This window comes from Myxine glutinosa, chromosome 7 (assembly GCF_964187855.1).
Source record: "Myxine glutinosa chromosome 7, kmMyxGlut1.1, whole genome shotgun sequence".
Lineage (NCBI taxonomy): Eukaryota > Metazoa > Chordata > Myxini > Myxiniformes > Myxinidae > Myxine > Myxine glutinosa.
Window position 1 is genome coordinate 75,217,559 of NC_136267.1, and position 20,149 is coordinate 75,237,707.

At 38.9% G+C, this 20,149-nt stretch overlaps 2 protein-coding genes across 2 annotated transcripts in view; one reads left to right on the top strand and one right to left on the bottom strand.

Annotated features, from left to right (window-relative positions):
- The window catches only part of LOC144892865 (uncharacterized), a 129,896-nt gene extending 110,898 nt beyond the window's left edge, over positions 1 to 18,998 (top strand). Inside the window, exon 3 of the mRNA XM_078781197.1 lies at positions 18,907 to 18,998. Within this exon, the coding sequence (XP_078637323.1) occupies positions 18,907 to 18,998 (92 nt within the window). The remainder of the gene's footprint in view (positions 1 to 18,906) is intronic.
- Positions 1 to 20,149, bottom strand: part of LOC137431330 (zinc finger protein 608) — a 1,424,803-nt gene that overhangs the window by 1,390,718 nt on the left and 13,936 nt on the right. The gene's annotated exons all lie outside the window — the stretch shown is intronic.

Consider the following 20,149-nt stretch of genomic DNA (forward strand, 5'->3'; position numbering starts at 1 on the left):
ACAGACAAACAGACAGACAGACAGACAAACCAACCAACCAACATACTTGCCGGAATCTATTCCGGCAAGTAACAAACAGACAAACAAACGGACTCAAATGCAATACCCTCTCCTCTGGCGAGGGTAATAATATCTCAACATTGTAGCCCAGAAAAACAAAATCAAAATTTCATACAAATTCTGGCTCAGCAGATGTCGGTGAGAAACACAGAACTGCTTATTCATTAAAACACAGAACTGCTTATCTGTTTATTCATGATCATACTGAGCCAGCCTGGCGTTGGCTTCGCGGTTAGGGTGCCGGCTTGGGATCCTAGGATCCTGGGTTCGAATCCCGGTCGATCGCTGAATTAACGCCAGGGGGGTTGACTCAGCCTGTCATCCTTCCGAGGTCGGCAAATTGAGTACCAGCTCGCTGGGATGAATGATCATGGTGTGTACCCCGATTCAGAATAGGCACACTGTATCCCTGCACATCGTAAGAGCATGCCCAAGGGTTGGCGTCAGGAAGGGCATCCGGCCACAAAAACATTGCCTCAAACAGGGAACCATGATTGTCATGGAGCCCGCAAGGCTAACTCCCGCTTTAGCGGGGAAAAATGGCCTTAAAACGATAATTCATACTAAGCGCGTTAATAAACACAGATCATGTGTGTGTTACAGTGCATTCAGAAAGTATTCAGACACCTTCGCTTTTTGTACACCGCACCTTTCCAATGCCATCTCCAGGCATTGCAAATCGTCATTGCTGGCCACCAAGGGGGCTCGGCAGTGACGCACGCTGAAAGGGAGTACTCAGTTTTCACTCTGGTTGTTTGTTTGTTGTACACCGCTCCTTTCCTATGCCATCTCCAGGCATTGCAAATCGTCACTGCCGGGCACCGAAGGGGGCTCGGCAGTGACGCACGCTGAAAGGGAGTACTCAGTTTTCACTCTCGTTGTTTTCATGCTTTCTTGCTTTCTTGTTTGTTTGTCCGGGCGATATCTCAGCCATCCTTTGAGCTAGGAAGCTGAAATTTCGGCACAGTAGTGAGCAAGTCCTTTGTCAAAAGCTGTATTTTTTGTTTTTTGAATAATCAATTAATTAAGGAGTTATTTAATTATTAGCGATTACTTAAGTACTTATTTAATTAATCAAATTTCCTTTCTCTTCTGACCATCAACTCAGGCACCTTTTGAGTTAGGCAGCTGATATTTGGACATGCCAATGACCAGGTGATTTGGCTGCAAAGGCTATTTTTGATTTATTAATGAATCAATTAATCGATTAATTATTTAATTATTCGATTAATGACAATTTTTTTTTTTTTTAAAGTTACAGATTCTGATGAAATGGTGGTGGTTTATGTGTTCTTTGACCGAATTGATTAATAATTTAATTTTTTTATGATTATTTATTTATTTTCATTATTAATCATTTATTTATTTTCTTTCTTATTTGGCCAATATCTCAGGCACCTTTTGAGCTCGGAAGCTAATATTTGGACATGAGTGACCAAGTGATGTGGCTATCAAGGATATTTTTGATTTATTGATTAATCAATTAATCAATTAATCGATTAATTATTTAATTATTCGATTAATTACTTTTAAAAAATATTTAAAAATCAGTTACAGATTCTGATGAAATGGTGGTGGTTTATGTGTTCTGTGACCGAATTGATTAATAATTTAATTTTTTCAAGATTATTATTTATTTATTTTCATTATTAATCATTTATTTATTTTCTTTCTCATTTGGCCAATATCTCAGGCACCTTTTGAGCTGGGAAGCTAATATTTGGACATGACAGTGACCAAGTGATGTGGCTATCAAGGATATTTTTGATTTATTGATTAATCATTTAATCGATTAATTATTTATTGATTAATCAATTAATTATTTAATTTTTTATTAATGAGTTATTTAATTAAATTTCTAAAAGATACATCTTCGGATGAAGGCACTAGTGGTTTAGTTATGCTATTAGCCAATTGATTAAGAAACTATTTTGTGATAATCTTTTATTGATTTTAATTATACAATTAATCAATCAATTAGTGTACACCTCTCCCTCCCAATGCAGCCTCTATGAGCTGCACTGCGGTATTGCCGGGCGCCCAAGGCGCCCCGGCAATGCCGCGCTGTAGGATATTTAATTATTTGGCATGGGGGCGGTGTACTTTGAATGTATCTGTACTTGTTGTACACCGCTCCTTTCCTATGCCATCTCCAGGCATTGCAAATCGTCATTGCTGGGCACCGAAGGGGGCTCGGCAGTGACGCACGCTGAAAGGGAGTACTCAGTTTTCACTCTTGTTGTTTGTTTGTTTGTTTGTTTGTCCAGGCGATATCTCAGCCATCCTTTGAGCTAGGAAGCTGAAATTTCGGCACAGTCGTGAGCAAGTCCTTTGTCAAAAACGCTATTTTTTGTTTTTTGAATAATCAATTAATTGAGGAGTTATTTAATTATTAGCGTTTAATTAAGTACTTATTTAATTAATTAAATTTCATTTCTCTTCTGACCATTAACTCAGGCACCTTTTGAGTTAGGAAGCTGATATTTGGACATGCCAATGACCAGGTGATTTGGCTGCAAAGGCTATTTTTTATTTATTAATTAATCAATTAATCAATTAATCGATTAATTATTTAATTATTCGATTAATGACGAAAAAAAAAATTTTAAGTTACACATTCTGATGAAATGGTGGTGGTTTATGTGTTCTCTGACCGAATTGTTTAATAATTTAATTTTTTTATGATTATTATTTATTTATTTTCATTATTAATCATTTATTTATTTTCTTTCTCATTTGGCCAATATCTCAGGCACCTTTTGAGCTCGGAAGCTAATATTTGGACATGAGTGACCAAGTGATGTGGCTATCAAGGATATTTTTGATTTATTGATTAATCAATTAATCAATTAATCGATTAATTATTTAATTATTCGATTAATTACTAAAAAAAATAAAAATATCAGTTACAGATTCTGATGAAATGGTGGTGGTTTATGTGTTCTGTGACTGAATTGATTAATAATTTAATCTTTTAATGATTATTATTTATTTATTTTCATTATTAATCATTTATTTATTTTCTTTCTCATTTGGCCAATATCTCAGGCACCTTTTGAGCTGGGAAGCTAATATTTGGACATGACAGTGACAAAGTGATGTGGCTATCAAGGATATTTTTGATTTATTGATTAATCATTTACTCGATTAATTATATATTGATTAATTGATTAATTATTGATTAATCAATTAATTATTTAATTTTTTATTAATGATTTATTTAATTAAATTTCTAAAAGATACATCTTCGGATGAAGGCACTAGTGGTTTAGTTATGCTATTAGCCAATTGATTAAGAAAATATTTTGTGATAATCTTTTATCGATTTTAATTATACAATTAATCAATCAATGAGTGTACACCTCTCCCTCCCAATGCAGCCTCAATGAGCTGCACTGCGGTTTTGCCGGGGCGCCTCCGCGCTGTAGGATATTTAATTATTTGGCATGGGGGCGGTGTCCTTTGAATGTATCTGTACTTGTTTCACATTTTGTTATGTTGCAGCCTTATGCTGAAATCGTTCAAATTCATTTTTTCCCTCATCAATCTACACTCAAAACCCCATAATGACAAAGAGAAAACAGGATTTTAGAAAGATTTACAAATTTATTAAAAAGAAAAAACTGAAATATCACATTGACATAAGTATTCAGACCCTTAACTCGCTACTTAGTTGAAGCACCTTTGGCAGCGATTACAGCCTCGAGTCTTCTTGGGTATGATGTGACAAGCTTTGCACACCTGGATTTGGGGATTTTCTGCCATTCTTCTCTGCAGATCCTTTCAAGCTCTGTCAGGTTGGATGGGGACCATTGGTGGACAGCTATTTTCAGGTCTCTCCAGAGATGTTCGATTGGGTTCAAGTCAGGGCTCTGGCTGGGCCACTCAAGGACATTCACAGAGTTGTCCCGAAGCCACTCCTGCGTTGTCTTGGCTGTGTGGTTAGGGTCATTGTCCTGTTGGAAGGTGAACCTTCAGCCCAGTCTGAGGTCCTGAGCGCTTTTTTCAGGTTTTCATTAAGGATATCTCTGTACTTTGCTCCGTTCATTGTTCCCTCAACCCGGACCAGTCCCCCATACCCTGCTGCTGAAAAACACCCCCACAGCATGATGCTGCCACCACAATGCTTCAGTGCTTCACCGTTGGGATGGTATTGGGCAGGTGATGAGCGGTGCCTGGTTTCCTCCAGACATGACGCTTAGAATTCAGGCCAAACAGTTCAATCTTGGTTTCATCAGACCACAGAATCTTGTTTCGCACAGTCGAAGAGTCCTTTAGGTGCTTTTTGCAAACTCCAAGCGGGCTTTCATGTGTCTTTCACTGAGGAGAGGCTTCCGTCTGGCCACTCTGCCATAAAGCCCAGATCGGTGGAGTGTTGCAGTGATGGTTGTCCTTCTGGAAGTTTCTCCCATCTCCACACAGGATCTCTGGAGCTCAGTCAGAGAGACCATCAGATTCTTGGTCACCTCTCTTACCAAGGCCGTTCTCCCCCGATTGCTCAGTTTGGCCGGGCGGCCAGCTCTAGGAAGAGTCCTGGTTGTTCCAAACTTCTTACATTTAAGAATTATGGAGGCCACTGTGCTCTTGGGAACCTTCAATGCAGTAGAATTTTTTTTATAGGCTTCCCCAGATCTGTGCCTTGACACAATCCTGTCTCTGAGCTCTGCAGGCAGTTCCTTCGAACTCATGGCTTGGTTTTTGCTCTGATATGCATTGTCAGCTGTGAGACCTTATATAGAAAGGTGTGTGCCTTTCCAAATCATGTCCAATCAATTGAATTTACCACAGGTGGACTAACAATCAAGGTGTATAAACATCTTAAAGATGATCAAGAGAAATGGGAGGCACCTGAGGTAAATTTCAAGTGTCATAGCGAAGGGTCTGAATACTTATGTCAATGTGATATTTTTGGTTCACGAGTTATCAAGTGACCACTATATTCGTCATGTGTGTGTGTCTGTGTGTGTGTGTGTGTGTGTGTGTGTGTGTGTGTGTGTGTCTGTCCGCAGCATAACTACTCGATGATATCATCCGATCTTGATGAAACTTGGGTGGGAGGTTGATATCATGATCTAGGTGTGTCCTGCCTGGAGTGGGCGTATTGCGCCCATTGTGGGTGGAGCCACGCCCGAAAAAAGGCTTTTTCTGGGGTAATCGAGTTCAAGCTACATCCTCTCCGAGGGGTTTCGATATTTGGTTAGGCCAATGTCATGTGTCTAGCCCAACGGAGCTCGATTTTTCATTTTATTTATTTATTTATTATTATTATGATTTTTTTCATTTCATTTTTCACCGAATTTTCGGTATTGTGTAGCTAACTAACCTCATAACTGATTATACATTATTTTCTAACTCATTTCAAGGTCAGTAACCTTCGTTTTGACATTTCCAGGCCTGGCCTGTCCGGGCCTGTTTCGGTTATAGTCCGTCCTTTGTCATTGAATACCGCTCGCTCGTGAACCATCGTCATCTCCTGACTTGTAGTTTTTTATTTTTAATAAATTTACAAAACTTTCTAAAATCCTGTTTTCTCTTTGTCATTTATGGGGTTTTGAGTGTAGATTGATGAGGGAAAAAATGAATTTAAACGATTTCAGCATAAGGCTGCAACATAACAAAATGAAGGGGTCTGATTACTTTCTGAATGCACTGTATGTGTATATATTTACAGTATATATATATATATATATATATATATATATATATTAGTATATCTAATTTAGTGCTCCAACCTAATGGGTGAATGCCGTGACGTCACTGCCACGTGTGTCCGACTTGCCTGCCAAGCCCGGAGGAGCCATCTCGCAGTACATCATTTTTTTATAGATATTAATTCAGATACTGTCACAAATTAACATCTATAAATTAACATCTATAAAAAAATGATGCACTGCGAGATCGCTCCTCCGGAGCTTGGCGGGCAAGGCGGACACACGTGCCGGTGACGTCACAGCATTCGCTCATTTGGTTGGAGCACTAAATTATTATTCGGTAAAATGCCAGGGGCATAGAAAAGGCTCCTTTATATAAGGGTATGTGCCATGTGGCAAAGTATAGAAAAGAAGGGACATTCAAAAAATCTCGTGTGCATGCTGTACTACCATTGTGTTCTGAAGAGGAACCAAGTAATGCTCTCAAAAAGTTCATATAAAGGGGCACCAATTTGATTCATACAGCTGCATGAAGAAGGAAATGTATTTTATTTGCCAGATGTGGGGTGCCCCTTTTTTTTTGAACTTTTCTCGAGCATTACTTGGTTGCTCCTAAGAACACAAGGGTAGTACAGCATTCACACGAGATTTTTTGAATGTCCTTTCTTTTCTATACTTTGCCAAATGGCACATACAAAGTGGCCTATTTTGGCCCCTGGTATTTTTCACAAGATACATTTTAAATACTAACAAAATGCATTTATTCATCGTACAAGGCTTTATTCAAGATGATATAAAAGATTTGAAAAAGTAAGGGGAAAAATATTCAACCCAGAGGATTATGAACCCACAACCACCCAGCTTGGGAGTCTGATGCTTTATCCATTACGCCATTTGGTCAACACATTAGACTTGTGTAATACTATTGTGAAGAGTTATAAAGGGTGTATATATATATTTTATATATTTATTAATGTTTTTGTATTTATATATATTTAATTTTAAAGCAAAAACTATAGCACTTAGGTGGAATTTGTTTCGAAAGCCATTAACTAGACCGATTGGCTGATGTATATTTCAAGTTTCAGCTAGTTTCAATGTATAGTCCTTGAGATATGAGCGCCAACACATTTTGGGCAGATGGACAAACGGACGGACGGACAGACAGACACCAACGTTATTTCGAACATTTTCTAAATATAACTCAAGAATGCAGATGCAGACGTTGCTGCAATTTTGGAACATATTACCTCAAGGTACAAAGCATTTACTTCTGAAATTTGCAGCCAATTTCGTCCAGCAGAATCCGAGAAACGCATTTTCAGTCCCCATGTTAAAGTTGAATACAGAGAAACGATCCCTTATATAAAGGAGAGGCGCTTTGTGCCTCCCTTTGATATATACTAATTTTGTTACTCCCAACCGCATCGAGGTCGACTCCATATAGTGAGTGGATACCAGAGATAATGTTACCGTGTGGCAGGCGGTGCTTATCGCTCCCATTAAGGTACAGCATAGCTGGATGGGATACTTTAATGGCGGTTCCCCACTGACGGTGTGGAGTCGCAAATTGACTGATATATACATATATAATATATAAATATATGTATATATATACATACACACATAATACACACACACACACACACACACACACACACAACGTTTGAACTGCCATGATAGGCATGTAAGCTGAGCCAATTTTACATTTTACATATAATATTTCATTGGTCCAAGTATATTCAAACTTCACAGGAAGCACTTTCATATTCAGTATTTATTGCCCACCCAAATGTTCCCTGAGGATATCCAAGAGTCAACCACAAGGTGTGGACTGGTGCCAATTATGAACCAAGCCAGATGGAATAAGCAGACTGCATCATCTCTGCCAGGTGTTTTTTTCAAATCAATAATGTAATAGTCACTTAGTAATTCTCCTGCCTAGCCTGGTTTCTATAAGCTTATGTACTGAGTCTTTAATACTGCTGCCATCAACTGAACTCCAACACAATCTCGGAAATGCCAACGCCAGTGTCACACCATATGCCCTACAAAACAGTCATAATAATCAAATACTGTCTTCGCAGTGCAACTTCTACAACTAGAAATAATATCATGTGAATCGTCTTTATTAAAACTAAAATAAGTAAAAGAATAAAGATTATTGGATTTATAATGTAAGCTTGACAAGCAAAATGTCCAAAGTTTCTTGCATCCCTCACTTACAATTTGATCTCTCTTGCTTTTAAAGCTCTGGGAGACAACAGAAGCACAAGGTGGGAAAACCATCAGGTACGCATTAGGCCAAACAAGCCACAAACATGCTGACAGCCGACTCGGTGAGAAGATGATTCTAAACGAGAGGAGGCCACCACACACATGGAAGACTGCTGGGCGACAGGCTGAGGTGTCGTTTATTCTCCGTTGGCAACACGGCTTTGCTCCCAGGTCCAGAGATCTCTCATGAAGGCTCATTAGTGCCTTCCTTTCGAGGCGTTTTCCAGCGCGTCTGAGGTTAACTTATATGGTTCCTCGCACCAAATGCATTATTAATCAAGAGTGTCACACACCACCACTTGCACACGCTCCACCAACGTCATAGCGACATCTTTTGAGCTTTGAGGTTCAATTTAATGTGCCAAGCCACTTTATATTGAACAAGAAACATCTAATCATTTGTACTAAAAAAAAAAAAATCGACATTTTAAAATTGGACAAGTGTCACAAACAATATCTGATTATTTCAATGAAAACTCGAGTTTAAGTCTCTAGTACTGAGCTTCACAAATTATGTAAGCTTTAGGGCAAACGATAATATATAGAATAAATCACAACACCAACTCCTAATGCCCTCAATGCCACCATTTGAAACAACTGTTACATTCGGCGATCAGAAACAAGAGAAAGCTAATAAACCGTTTCAGACTTTCCCTTGCAAATTCGTTTTCCGCACAAAAAAAGAACAGCACATTGAAAAAGGAAAATTATTTCAATGGTTGTATTCAATGTGGTGGACTTGCAGTTGCGTTGGGAAAAATAAAAACGATGGACGAACCAAAGCAGCAACAATGTTTAAATGTCACTGTCAAAAATGTGAAAAGTAACTCAAATTATATCAGCACAGGATCAATCTCAGCTCCGCCAGCGACTGAAGTATGAGCTTTTCTTGATGGACAGGTGTACAGATTATACGTGAGCTGATCAGCAAGTCCGTAGCACGATAATAAACACAATGAACAGCATCAACGAAACGGTTAATTTGCCGTTTTATTTCCTTCAACAACAATGTTGCACTCTTTAAATGAATAGTTTACCCCAACAAAGTGGAGTGAAAAAGTATCACAACCAAACAAATTGTTCCAATGGCAGCGAGAAACAGACACACCACAAGAGAGAATGCGACACTGGCTGGAAACAACATGGAAAAAGACTAACATCCATGTTACATTGGGCCATGATAACGTCTATGGTTAGAAACAACATAGAGAAAAAAACTAACATCCAGGCTACATTGGGCCATGATAACTTCTATGGTGAAAAACAACATAGAAAAAAACTAACATCCATGTTACATTGGGCCATGATAACTCCTATGGTTACAAACAACATAGAAAAAAACTAACATCCATGTTACATTGGGCCATGATAACTCCTATGGTTACAAACAACATCGAAAAAAATTAACATCCATGCTACATTGGGCCATGATAACTTCTATGGTTAAAAACAACATAGAAAAAAAACTAACATCCATGTTACATTGGGCCATGATAACTTCTATGGTTAAAAACAACATAGAAAAAAAACTAACATCCATGTTACATTGGGCCATGATAACTTCTATGGTTAAAAACAACATAGAAAAAAAACTAACATCCATGTTACATTGGGCCATGATAACTTATATGGTTAGAAACAACATAGAGAAAAAAAACTAACATCCAGGCTGCATTGGGCCATGATAACTTCTATGGTGAAAAACAACATAGAAAAAAACTAACATCCATGTTACATTGGGCCATGATAACTCCTATGGTTACAAACAACATAGAAAAAAACTAACATCCATGTTACATTGGGCCATGATAACTCCTATGGTTACAAACAACATCGAAAAAAATTAACATCCATGCTACATTGGGCCATGATAGCTTCTATGGTTAAAAACAACATAGAAAAAAAACTAACATCCATGTTACATTGGGCCATGATAACTTCTATGGTTAAAAACAACATAGAAAAAAAACTAACATCCATGTTACATTGGGCCATGATAACTTATATGGTTAAAAACAACATAGAAAAAAAACTAACATCCATGTTACATTGGGCCATGATAACTTCTATGGTTAAAAACAACATAGAAAAAAAACTAACATCCATGTTACATTGGGCCATGATAACTTATATGGTTAGAAACAACAAAGAGAAAAAAACTAACATCCATGTTAAATTGGGCCATGATAACTTCTATGGTTAGAAACAACATAGAGAAAAAAACTAGTATCCATGTTACATTGGGCCATGATAACTTAGTTAGTAACAACATAGAGAAAAAGCTAACATCCATGTTACATTGGGCCATGATAACTTATATGGTTAGAAACAACATAGAGAAAAAAACTAACATCCATGCTACATTGGGCCATGATAACTTCTATGGTTAGAAACAACATAGAGAAAAAAACTAACATCCATGTTACATTGGGCCATGATAACTTCTATGGTTAGAAACAACATAGAGAAAAAAACTAACATCCATGTTACATTGGGCCATGATAACTTATATGGTGAGAAACAACATAGAAAAAAACTAACATCCATGTTACATTGGGCCATGATAACTTTTATGGTTAAAAACAACAGAGAAAAAAAACTGACATCCATGTTAAATTCGGCCATGATAACGTATATGGTTAAAAACAACATAGAAAAAAACCTAACATCCATGTTACATTGGGCCATGATAACTTATATGGTTCGAAACAACAGAGAAAAAAACTAACATCCATGTCACATTGGGCCATGATAACTTCTATGGTTATAAACAACATAGAGAAAAAAACTAACATCCATGTTACATTGGGCCATGATAACTTATATGGTTAGAAACAACATAAATAAATAAAATAACATCCATGTTACATTGGGCCATGATAACTTCTATGGTTAGAAACAACATCGAAAAAAACTAACATCCATGTTACATTGGGCCATGATAACTCCCATGGTTAGAAACAACATAGAAAAAAAACTAACATCCATGTTACATTTGGTCATGATAACTTCTATGGTTAGAAACAACATAGAAAAAAAACTAGTATCCATGTTACATTGGGCCATGATAACTTATATAGTTAGTAACAACATAGAGAAAAAGCTAACATCCATGTTACATTGGGCCATGATAACTTATATGGTTAGAAACAACATCGAGAAAAAAAAAACATCCATGTTACATTGGGCCATGATAACTTCTATGGTCAGAAACAACATCGAGAAAAAAAACTAACATCCATGTTACATTGGGCCATGATAACTTCTATGGTTAGAAACAGCAAAGAAAAAAAACTAGTATCCATGTTACATTGGGCCATGATAACTTCTATGGTTAGAAACAACATAGAAAAAAAACTAACATCCATGTTACATTGGGCCATGATAACTTATATAGTTAGAAACAGCAAAGAAAAAAAACTAGTATCCATGTTACATTGGGCCATGATAACTTCTATGGTTAGAAACAGCAAAGAAAAAAAACTAGTATCCATGTTACATTGGGCCATGATAACTTCTATGGTTAGAAACAACATAGAAAAAAAACCAACATCCATGTTACATTGGGCCATGATAACTTATATGGTTAGAAACAGCAAAGAAAAAAAACTAGTATCCATGTTACATTGGGCCATGATAACTTCTATGGTTAGAAACAACATAGAAAAAAAACTAACATCCATGTTACATTGGGCCATGATAACTTCTATGGTTAGAAACAGCAAAGAAAAAAAACTAGTATCCATGTTACATTGGGCCACGATAACTTCTATGGTTAGAAACAACATAGAGAAAAAAACTAACATCCATGTTACATTGGGCCATGATAACTTATATGGTTAAAACAACACAGAGAATAAAAACTAACAACCATGTTACATTGGGCCATGATAACTTCTATGGTTAGAAACAGAGAAAAAAAACTAACATCCATGTTACATTGGGCAATGATAACTTATATGGTTAGAAACAACATAGAACAAACTAACATGCATGCTACATTGGGCCATGATAACTTATATGGTTAGAAACAACATAGAAAAAAAACTAACATCCATGTTACATTGGGCCATGACAACTTATATGGTTAGAAACAACATCGAGAAAAAAACTAACATCCATGTTACATTGGGCCATGATAACTTTTATGGTCAAAAACAACAGAGAAAAAAAACTAACATCCATGTTAAATTCGGCCATGATAACGTATATGGTTAAAAACAACATAGAAAATAACCTAACATCCATGTTACATTGGGCCATGATAACTTATATGGTTAGAAACAACAGAGAAAAAAACTAACATCCATGTCACATTGGGCCATGATAACTTCTATGGTTAGAAACAACATAGAAAAAAACTAACATCCATGCTACATTGGGCCATGATAACGTATATGATTAAAAACCACATAGAAAAAAAACTAACATCCATGTTACATTGGGCCATGATAACTTCTATGGTTAGAAACAACAGAGAAAAAAAACTAGCATCCATGTTGCATTGGGCCATGACAACTTCTATGGTTCGAAACAACATTGAGAAAAAAAACTAACATCCATGTTACATTGGGCCATGATAACTTCTATGGTTCGAAACATAGAAAAAAATTAACATCCATGTTACATTGGGCCATGATAACTTATATGGTTAGAAACAACATAGAAAAAAACCTAACATCCATGTTACATTGGGCCATGATAACCTAGTTAGTAACAACATAGAGAAAAAGCTAACATCCATGTTACATTGGCCATGATAACTTATATGGTTGGAAACAACATAGAAAAAAAACTAGTATCCATGTTACATTGGGTTATGATAACTTATATGGTTGGAAACAACATAGAGAAAAAAATAACATCCATGTTACATTGGGCCATGATAACTTATATGGTTGGAAACAACATAGAGAGAGACTAACATGCATGCTGAGTTACTTACATCCATGCTGGGCTATGATAATTTTTTCACGACTCGGGGAAGTTTTGCCCTCCCTCCACCCCTCATATTTCATTCTCATCAAACACGATCATGTGTATACAATACCCGGCTTGGATTTGCTTAAATTTCAAAGGCATGACAAATGCTGCTGATACAGTAACCCCACACCCACACACCCACACGACCCACTCTCGTCCCCTCCACCCCCATAGTTCACTGCAGTAAATTTGAATTGGTCCAGAAAAAGCAGCACACAATGGCCAAATCTGAGAGCAACCACGGGATCTTCAGCATCCATCCAGCAAGTGCAAGAAGATGAGACGGCTGGCTTAAATTCCCCGAGGTTAAGGGTGGGTTTTTTGCAACTCTCAACCCATAAACACCAAGATGGCAGTTTAGGGACTGCCTGGGGATCCTGAACAAAATTGATCCCAGACTAGAGAGCTCAAAGGCGAGTGCACCAGACTGTATCAAGGCACTTTTCATAATCCTCTGCCACACAAATGTTGTTCAAGTATCACCGACTCTGCACAGTCCAGCTCTGGAGGTGCACGCAAAGGAGATGTTGTCCACCAGGCAGAGCGTATTGCAACGTGATGGGAATCGTATAAGCAATCTTCAAGCCATCTGGCCATCTTGGCAAACAGGGACGCCCGCCTGCCTGCTAACTTAATGGATTAAATCAACACTGTAATGGCGACATAAGATACATAATGCTTCAACGGGGGTAACAATAGCCGCTAGTGCCAAACAGGATGGGGACCAACGTTGTTAGCAAAGCTGGTGTGTGCAATGTAAATCATTGTGGGTCGGAGGCAACGCGAGGCAGTGTGCCAGGCCAGTGCTGCATGTATGGACATGTAATATGATGCTTCTGAGAAATACTCCAATGCCCTCATATTGTTCCTGTATAAACTGCCAAGAATAGAGAGAGGAAAAAGCATTTTCTCTTGCAGGAGATTCTAAGGTTGTGTCAAATGCTATTTTTAAAATTAAAATACATAAATAAAACCAGGAGGCCTTCGTTTTGCCTTCAGCTATATGTTGAGCTATATGCATCTTTGTTGTGTTCTTCTTCGACGAGTGCAGCTCTGCAATTGGAGAGGTTGTTTTTCTTTAGAGGTTACAGCTCTTGGAAGAGGAAAACGGAGAGTGTGAGGTCAACATGCTGACAATGGCGTAGAGATAAACAAGTGGACAAGAGTAAAAGACAAATAGACAAACAGGAAGGATAAGAAAAAGGGACACCAGATAGACATTGAGCACAATGATGCATATCCTGGGTGATTTGCTGTTGCCCAATTCCCAGCGGTAGTCAAGGCCGGTATGTGGCCAAGGTACTGACAGTTTTCATAGAGCACCCTGGGATCTTTTACGTGAATAGAAGAAGACAATCACAGCCGGCTTAACATTCTCGCCCAAGGGAAGTTTGCCCTACTTACTGAGATCGTTAAAATGAGAAACCTTAAACTACATTTTACCTTACACGATATTGTTGGTGTCATTTATCAAGACTATCAGCATGTTTTAAATGAAAGAGAAAAAAATTGAGGGTAGGAAAGTGGGGGAAGAGTGTAAGAATAGGGAAAGCAGATTGGAAGGAAATATGAGTAAGGAAATGGAATGGAGGAGGCCTCTGAATAATATTGGAGAGGTGAGACAAAAATTCCAACATATTTGCATACATAAGAAAATGGCACTCGGTAGGGCGCATACCTCCGCCAGGCTGAACAGTTCATATTTTGTATCCCACTGATAGGCCGGATCTGGATCCCGACATAATCCAAAATCAAATCAGCTTGTTCTTGTCACCTTGCTTGGATTTCTCTCATCTCCCCTTCCTGTTCTGGCTGGAGTTCCCCAAGGTAGTGTTCTGGGCCCTGTCCTATTTCTGGTCTTCATCAATGATCTCTCCGACTCTCTGGAAAATCCTCTCCATCTCTTTGCTGTTGACTCTACTCTCTGCCGCTCCATTCCTCATCCCTCAGATCGGCAGTCTGCAGCCTCCTCACTCTCTGCAGACCTTGACAAAATCACAGACTGGTCAAACAAGTGGAACATGTCTTTCAATCCTGACAAATCTCACACTCTTACAATGTCTCTCCGAAAGGACCGACTGGAAAACCCTCCCATCTACTTTCTCAACAATCCTCTCCAAGATGTTCTGTCGCTCAAGCTTTTGGGTCTCACTATCTGCCATGATGTTTCCTGGGAAAACCACATTTCCAAGCTGGCCTCCAAAGCCAGTCGCCGACTGGGTATCCTCCATCGTGCGAAGTCCTTCCTTGGCACACCTGCGCTCCTCACCACATACAAGGCTTTCATCCGCAGCTCAATGGAGTACTGTTCCCCCCTCTGGGCTGGTGCTCCTGCCTCACACCTAGCTAGCTCTGCTTCACGTTGTTGAGGCCAAAGCTTTCAGAATCATTGGAATCTCCTGCGATGAAGTTAACTCCGAGGGCCTTTCACTCACTCACCGCAGGCAGGTTGGTGGTCTTTCTGTCTTCTACCGACTCCTCTCCGGCCTTGCTCCCCCAGCTTTCTCTGTGCTCTGTCCCCCCAATATTCCTTCAGGTCGCACAAGATCTGCCTGCAACCCTCTTATGGTTAAACTGCCAAAATATAGGCTCTGCTCACCTTCACTCTTTCATTCCCCTTTTCTCCCACCTCTGGAACAAACTCCCCCACTCCCTTCAATCCCACTCCTCCCTCCAGGTCTTTAAAACAGCTGTTCACCACCATCTCTTATCTTCCCCCATCCAAAACCTTGATCTTTTCTACCCCCGCTAATTCACCCCAGAGTCCTTGCAGTGTTCATATGTTTTATTCCTCTCCCACCTCCCCCCAAGTCCTCCCGATGTCCCTGCTCTCAAATGTTGTGTTTGTGTCCTTCCCCCTCTCTCCCCATCTTGTCTGCCGCTCCCCTTGTTCTTTGTGTTTTGTGTGTCGGTTTGACTTTTTGTGTGATTAATGTTAGCTCTTTCACGAGCCTCAATCTTGTATACAAAAAAAAACAAAAAAACAAAAAACAACAACAACAACTCATCCACCAAGTTTTGTCATAACTTGTCCACATCGTTTTGAAATATCATGCCATTAATTATGTTGGCCTGATCTCTCATTGGTGAAGAATGTCTTAACAAGAACGGCGTTCTTCGACGTCACGACATTGACTGATATGCCTCCGCCCACATCATTACATCATTACAATACTTGTTCCAAGTTTGCTTTAAATACATTAAGCTGTTCTTAAGTTATCACATTTTTACATGACATGACCTCTGACCTTTGACCTCTTGACCACAAAATCTACTCAGTTAATTTATACATCATAATACATATCTGTACCACGTTTGAATAAGATCCCTCTAGCTGTTCTCAAGTTATAGACCCATTAAAGACTATGACCTTTAACCTCTTGACCCCAAAATTTAATCAGTTAATCTTTACATCATTATACATACCTGTACCAAGTTTTAATTAAAATCCCTTCAGCTGTTCACAAGTAATCACATTTTTACCTGACATTACCTCTGACCTTTGACCACTTTACCCCAAAAATCTTTACAGCATTATACATATCTGTAGCAAGTTTGAATTAGATCCCTTTAGCTGTTCTCAAGTTATAGACTTTAGGAGTTTCACCTTTGACCTCTTGACCCCAAAATCTAATCAGTTCATCTTTACATCATTCTACATAAGTGTACCAAATTTGGTCAGAATCCCATCACTGGTTCACAAGTTATCGCAGTAACAGGATTTTTACCTAACATGACCTCTGACCTTTGCCCTTTGACCCCAAAATCGAATCAGTTCATCTTTACCTCATTATACATAACTGCACCAAGTTTCATCCGAATCTGTCCAAAACTTTTTGAGATATCCTGATCACAAACAAACAGAGAAAAAGATAAACAGACAATGGTAAAAACTGGAGAACAATGCCATAACCTCCGTCGTCCACCTTTTGGGGCGGAGGTAACAAATAGATGACAGCTAAACAAACTGGCAATGGGGCAGCAGAAGAACACAGTTTCAAGAAGCAAAAGGATGAACGAACATGAGGAGGAGAAAGGAGAAAGAAGGAAACAAACATAGAAAGGAAAGGAAGGTCCGGGGTTTGGGAGTCGCATCATGAAACGTACACCGTGGTTTTTAACAATCGAACCCCAATCCAAAATATGCTATCACACATTCCACAATTTAGGATCTGCATGTGTATGATTTGCAAAAATCCCTGGTGTTGGGCTAGCGGCTAGGGTGCCGGCTTAGGATCCTCGGATCCTGGGTTCGAATCCCGGTCGATCGCTGAATTAACGCCAGGGGGGTTGACTCAGCCTGTCATCCTTCCAAGGTCGGCAAATTGAGTACCAGTTCACTGGTAATTCCCTGCTTGTCGTTAAAGGCGGCAAAAAGGGTTGGCGTCAGGAAGGGCATCCGGCCGTAAAACATTGCTTCAAAAAGGGGACCGAAAAACAACAACAACCACGGTTCCCGAAAAAGGCCAACCCCCGCTTGCGGGGAAAAATGGCCTCTAAAGGTGGTTATTATATATTTTATATGTGTAGTATTTCTCATGGAGAGAAACCCAGACAAGACATTGACTTCCCTCAACCAAGAGTTTCAAGTTTTATTGTTTGAAAAATCCATTCTCTTAAATAATCCAAACTCCTCTTCCCTTTCTACTTGACACAAACTGGAAACTGGGTGGCCTCGTGGCGAGTGCATTGAAGTGACTTGTTTTCACTTTTCCCAGGTGTTGCATTTCAAACCCAGCTGAAGGTCACACAGTATTTAGGATACTAGACTTCGCAGCTGCTGCAACCTGAGCTATAGTCTGGAATAGAGAATTGTTATGTTGCCAATCAAATTATAGTTGAGAAACCCACCTGGCTAACGAATGACCTTCGGGGAAATTTGGGATGACTGATAAAATGCTTTACTACTGAAACCATTCCATACACCTTGAATTTTCATATACCGTATTTCTTTTTTCCTCAATATGAAAGTGATTTACTGCATCGTTGCCATATTCGGTCTATTTCATCAACACTTTCTTCTTACATTTGTGTGAACAATCAACAAATGGGAAACAAATGAATAGATGTCAAGTAACTAAAATGGACAATTGCTGCAATAAATGTCACCTGGACAATTAAAATGTAATTGAACATTTGGAGAATTGTAAGGTGAAACCACATTCAGCCATGGTGTGTCTCGTTTGTTGCTATCTCCATATGCGGGTTTCAGAAAGTGGAACGGAGTCAACACAGGCCTCAAAGTATCTACTTTTGTTTGATAAAGGATCACGATTCATAGACCAAGTTGTGAAGTTTTCTTGTTCTTAAGTTTTGTTCCGAGGGCTCTTTTCAGGATCATCAACAGCCGAGCCCCGGACAGCTTCCGGGGTGTGTGTGTGTGTGTCGTTGGTCATCATCTCCATATACGGGTTTCAGGAGGTGGAACGTAGTCCTTCCAGGTCTCGAAGTATCCACCTCCATTTCAGTAAGGGATCATGATACATGGACCAATTTGTGAGGTTTCCTGTTCTCAAAGTTTTATTCCGCTCTTTTGATGATCGTGATCAAGCCCCGGACAGTTTTCATCTGCAGTTCATTTGTATTAATATTCCAGGGATGTTTAAAAAAATATCTGTAAGGTTCTTTTTATCATTCCTGTTGCTCCAATAATCACTGGTACAATTTCAGCGCTCTTCAAACTTCCAGGATCTTTTCACTTCATTCTCGAGGGCTTGGTATTTGGTCATTTTCTTGATTTCTGCATTGTTTAGGCCAAAATCACTGGGTACTGACCGCTCAATTAGCAACGCCTTGTTTTATTTTTTGTACCTCATTTCTATATGGCCGCAATGCTTTGTTTACTATGTTCATGCTCGATGGGATCATTAGGTCATATGTTAGCATTAATTAATCCTCATTTTCAGTGATTGCTTTTGGTTCGTGCTTCCATTAGTTTTCTGGAACTGGGATATTGAGCCTTTTGCAGATATGCCAGTGGATTACTATACATACCTTGTGCCTTTGCGTGTACAGCTGCTGACATGAGTTTGTTTTTTTTACATCCCGACAGGAGATGGCTCATATTTTCTGTTCTACCTTGCAAAACCTATACTTGTCCGAGTGACTCAATCCCACCATTTTCTTAAAGCCATTGATGTAGTGTCCTTGATAATGGGCGTTAATAATGATTCGTTTTCAATCCCAGTTGAGCTGACATCTTCTTAGCCATTCCAAAGAGCCTTATTTGTCAATGCCAAATCTCTCCAACTCTTTTTATACCTCAATGCTCTTTTAACATTTTCCTAGGTGTCAGTGTATATCTGTTGATATGTAGTTTTTTTTCTCTTTCATGTTTTTTGCAATTGTTATGGCTGTATTCATTGTTGTTTCAGTTTCTTGTGTGAAATCTTGCATTCACAGTCTTTGGAAAAAAATTCTGGGTGGGCTAGGGATACCTTCCTCTGGTTTGTTGTCTTCATGTCTGCTTCCAGATTGGATTCGTTAGTCTGTTGCACCTTTCATTTGAATGAGCAGTGCTGTTGTGTTAACACATAGTGTTAACCACAGCAGAATGTTGTCATTTGGTGCACTTCGATGAACTCCATTCGGCCGCTACCTCCTTCTCATCTCGGCAGGTACATTCTCGGGATGCATTGGTTTTTGTAAAAGATTTTGTGGATGGTGAGGAGTTTCCTTGTTTTGATATCCAGTTTTTAAATTTCTGATTGTGGCCAGTTTATTATTCTGCAGCTGAACTGGATTATTGGTATTGTGAGATGGTTTATGGCTTTGATTTTGTTGCTTGTAGAAAAGTATGTTTTCAGGATCAGCCCCTTTCTACACATGTATTCTTTGATAATTGTTTTGTGCATTTATTGTACACCACTCCCTTCCTATTCGATCTCCAGGCGATGCATGAGATTTGGGCACCAAAGGAGGCCCGGTAATGACGCGTGCCGAAAGGGAGTACTCAGTTTTCACTCCATTTGTTTGTTACTTGGCAAAAAAAAAAAAAAAATTGACAAGTATGTTGATCACTCTGGTTTGTGTGTTTGTCTGTCCGCTCACTTATACTTGAAAAATGAAAAATGAAATCCACCTCATTCAGTGGTTTATACATCATGAATACGTCGATGTTATGATTGTTGTTTGACATGTGATTCTTGTACAGTGGTTGTTCAAAACATTTTCGTCTT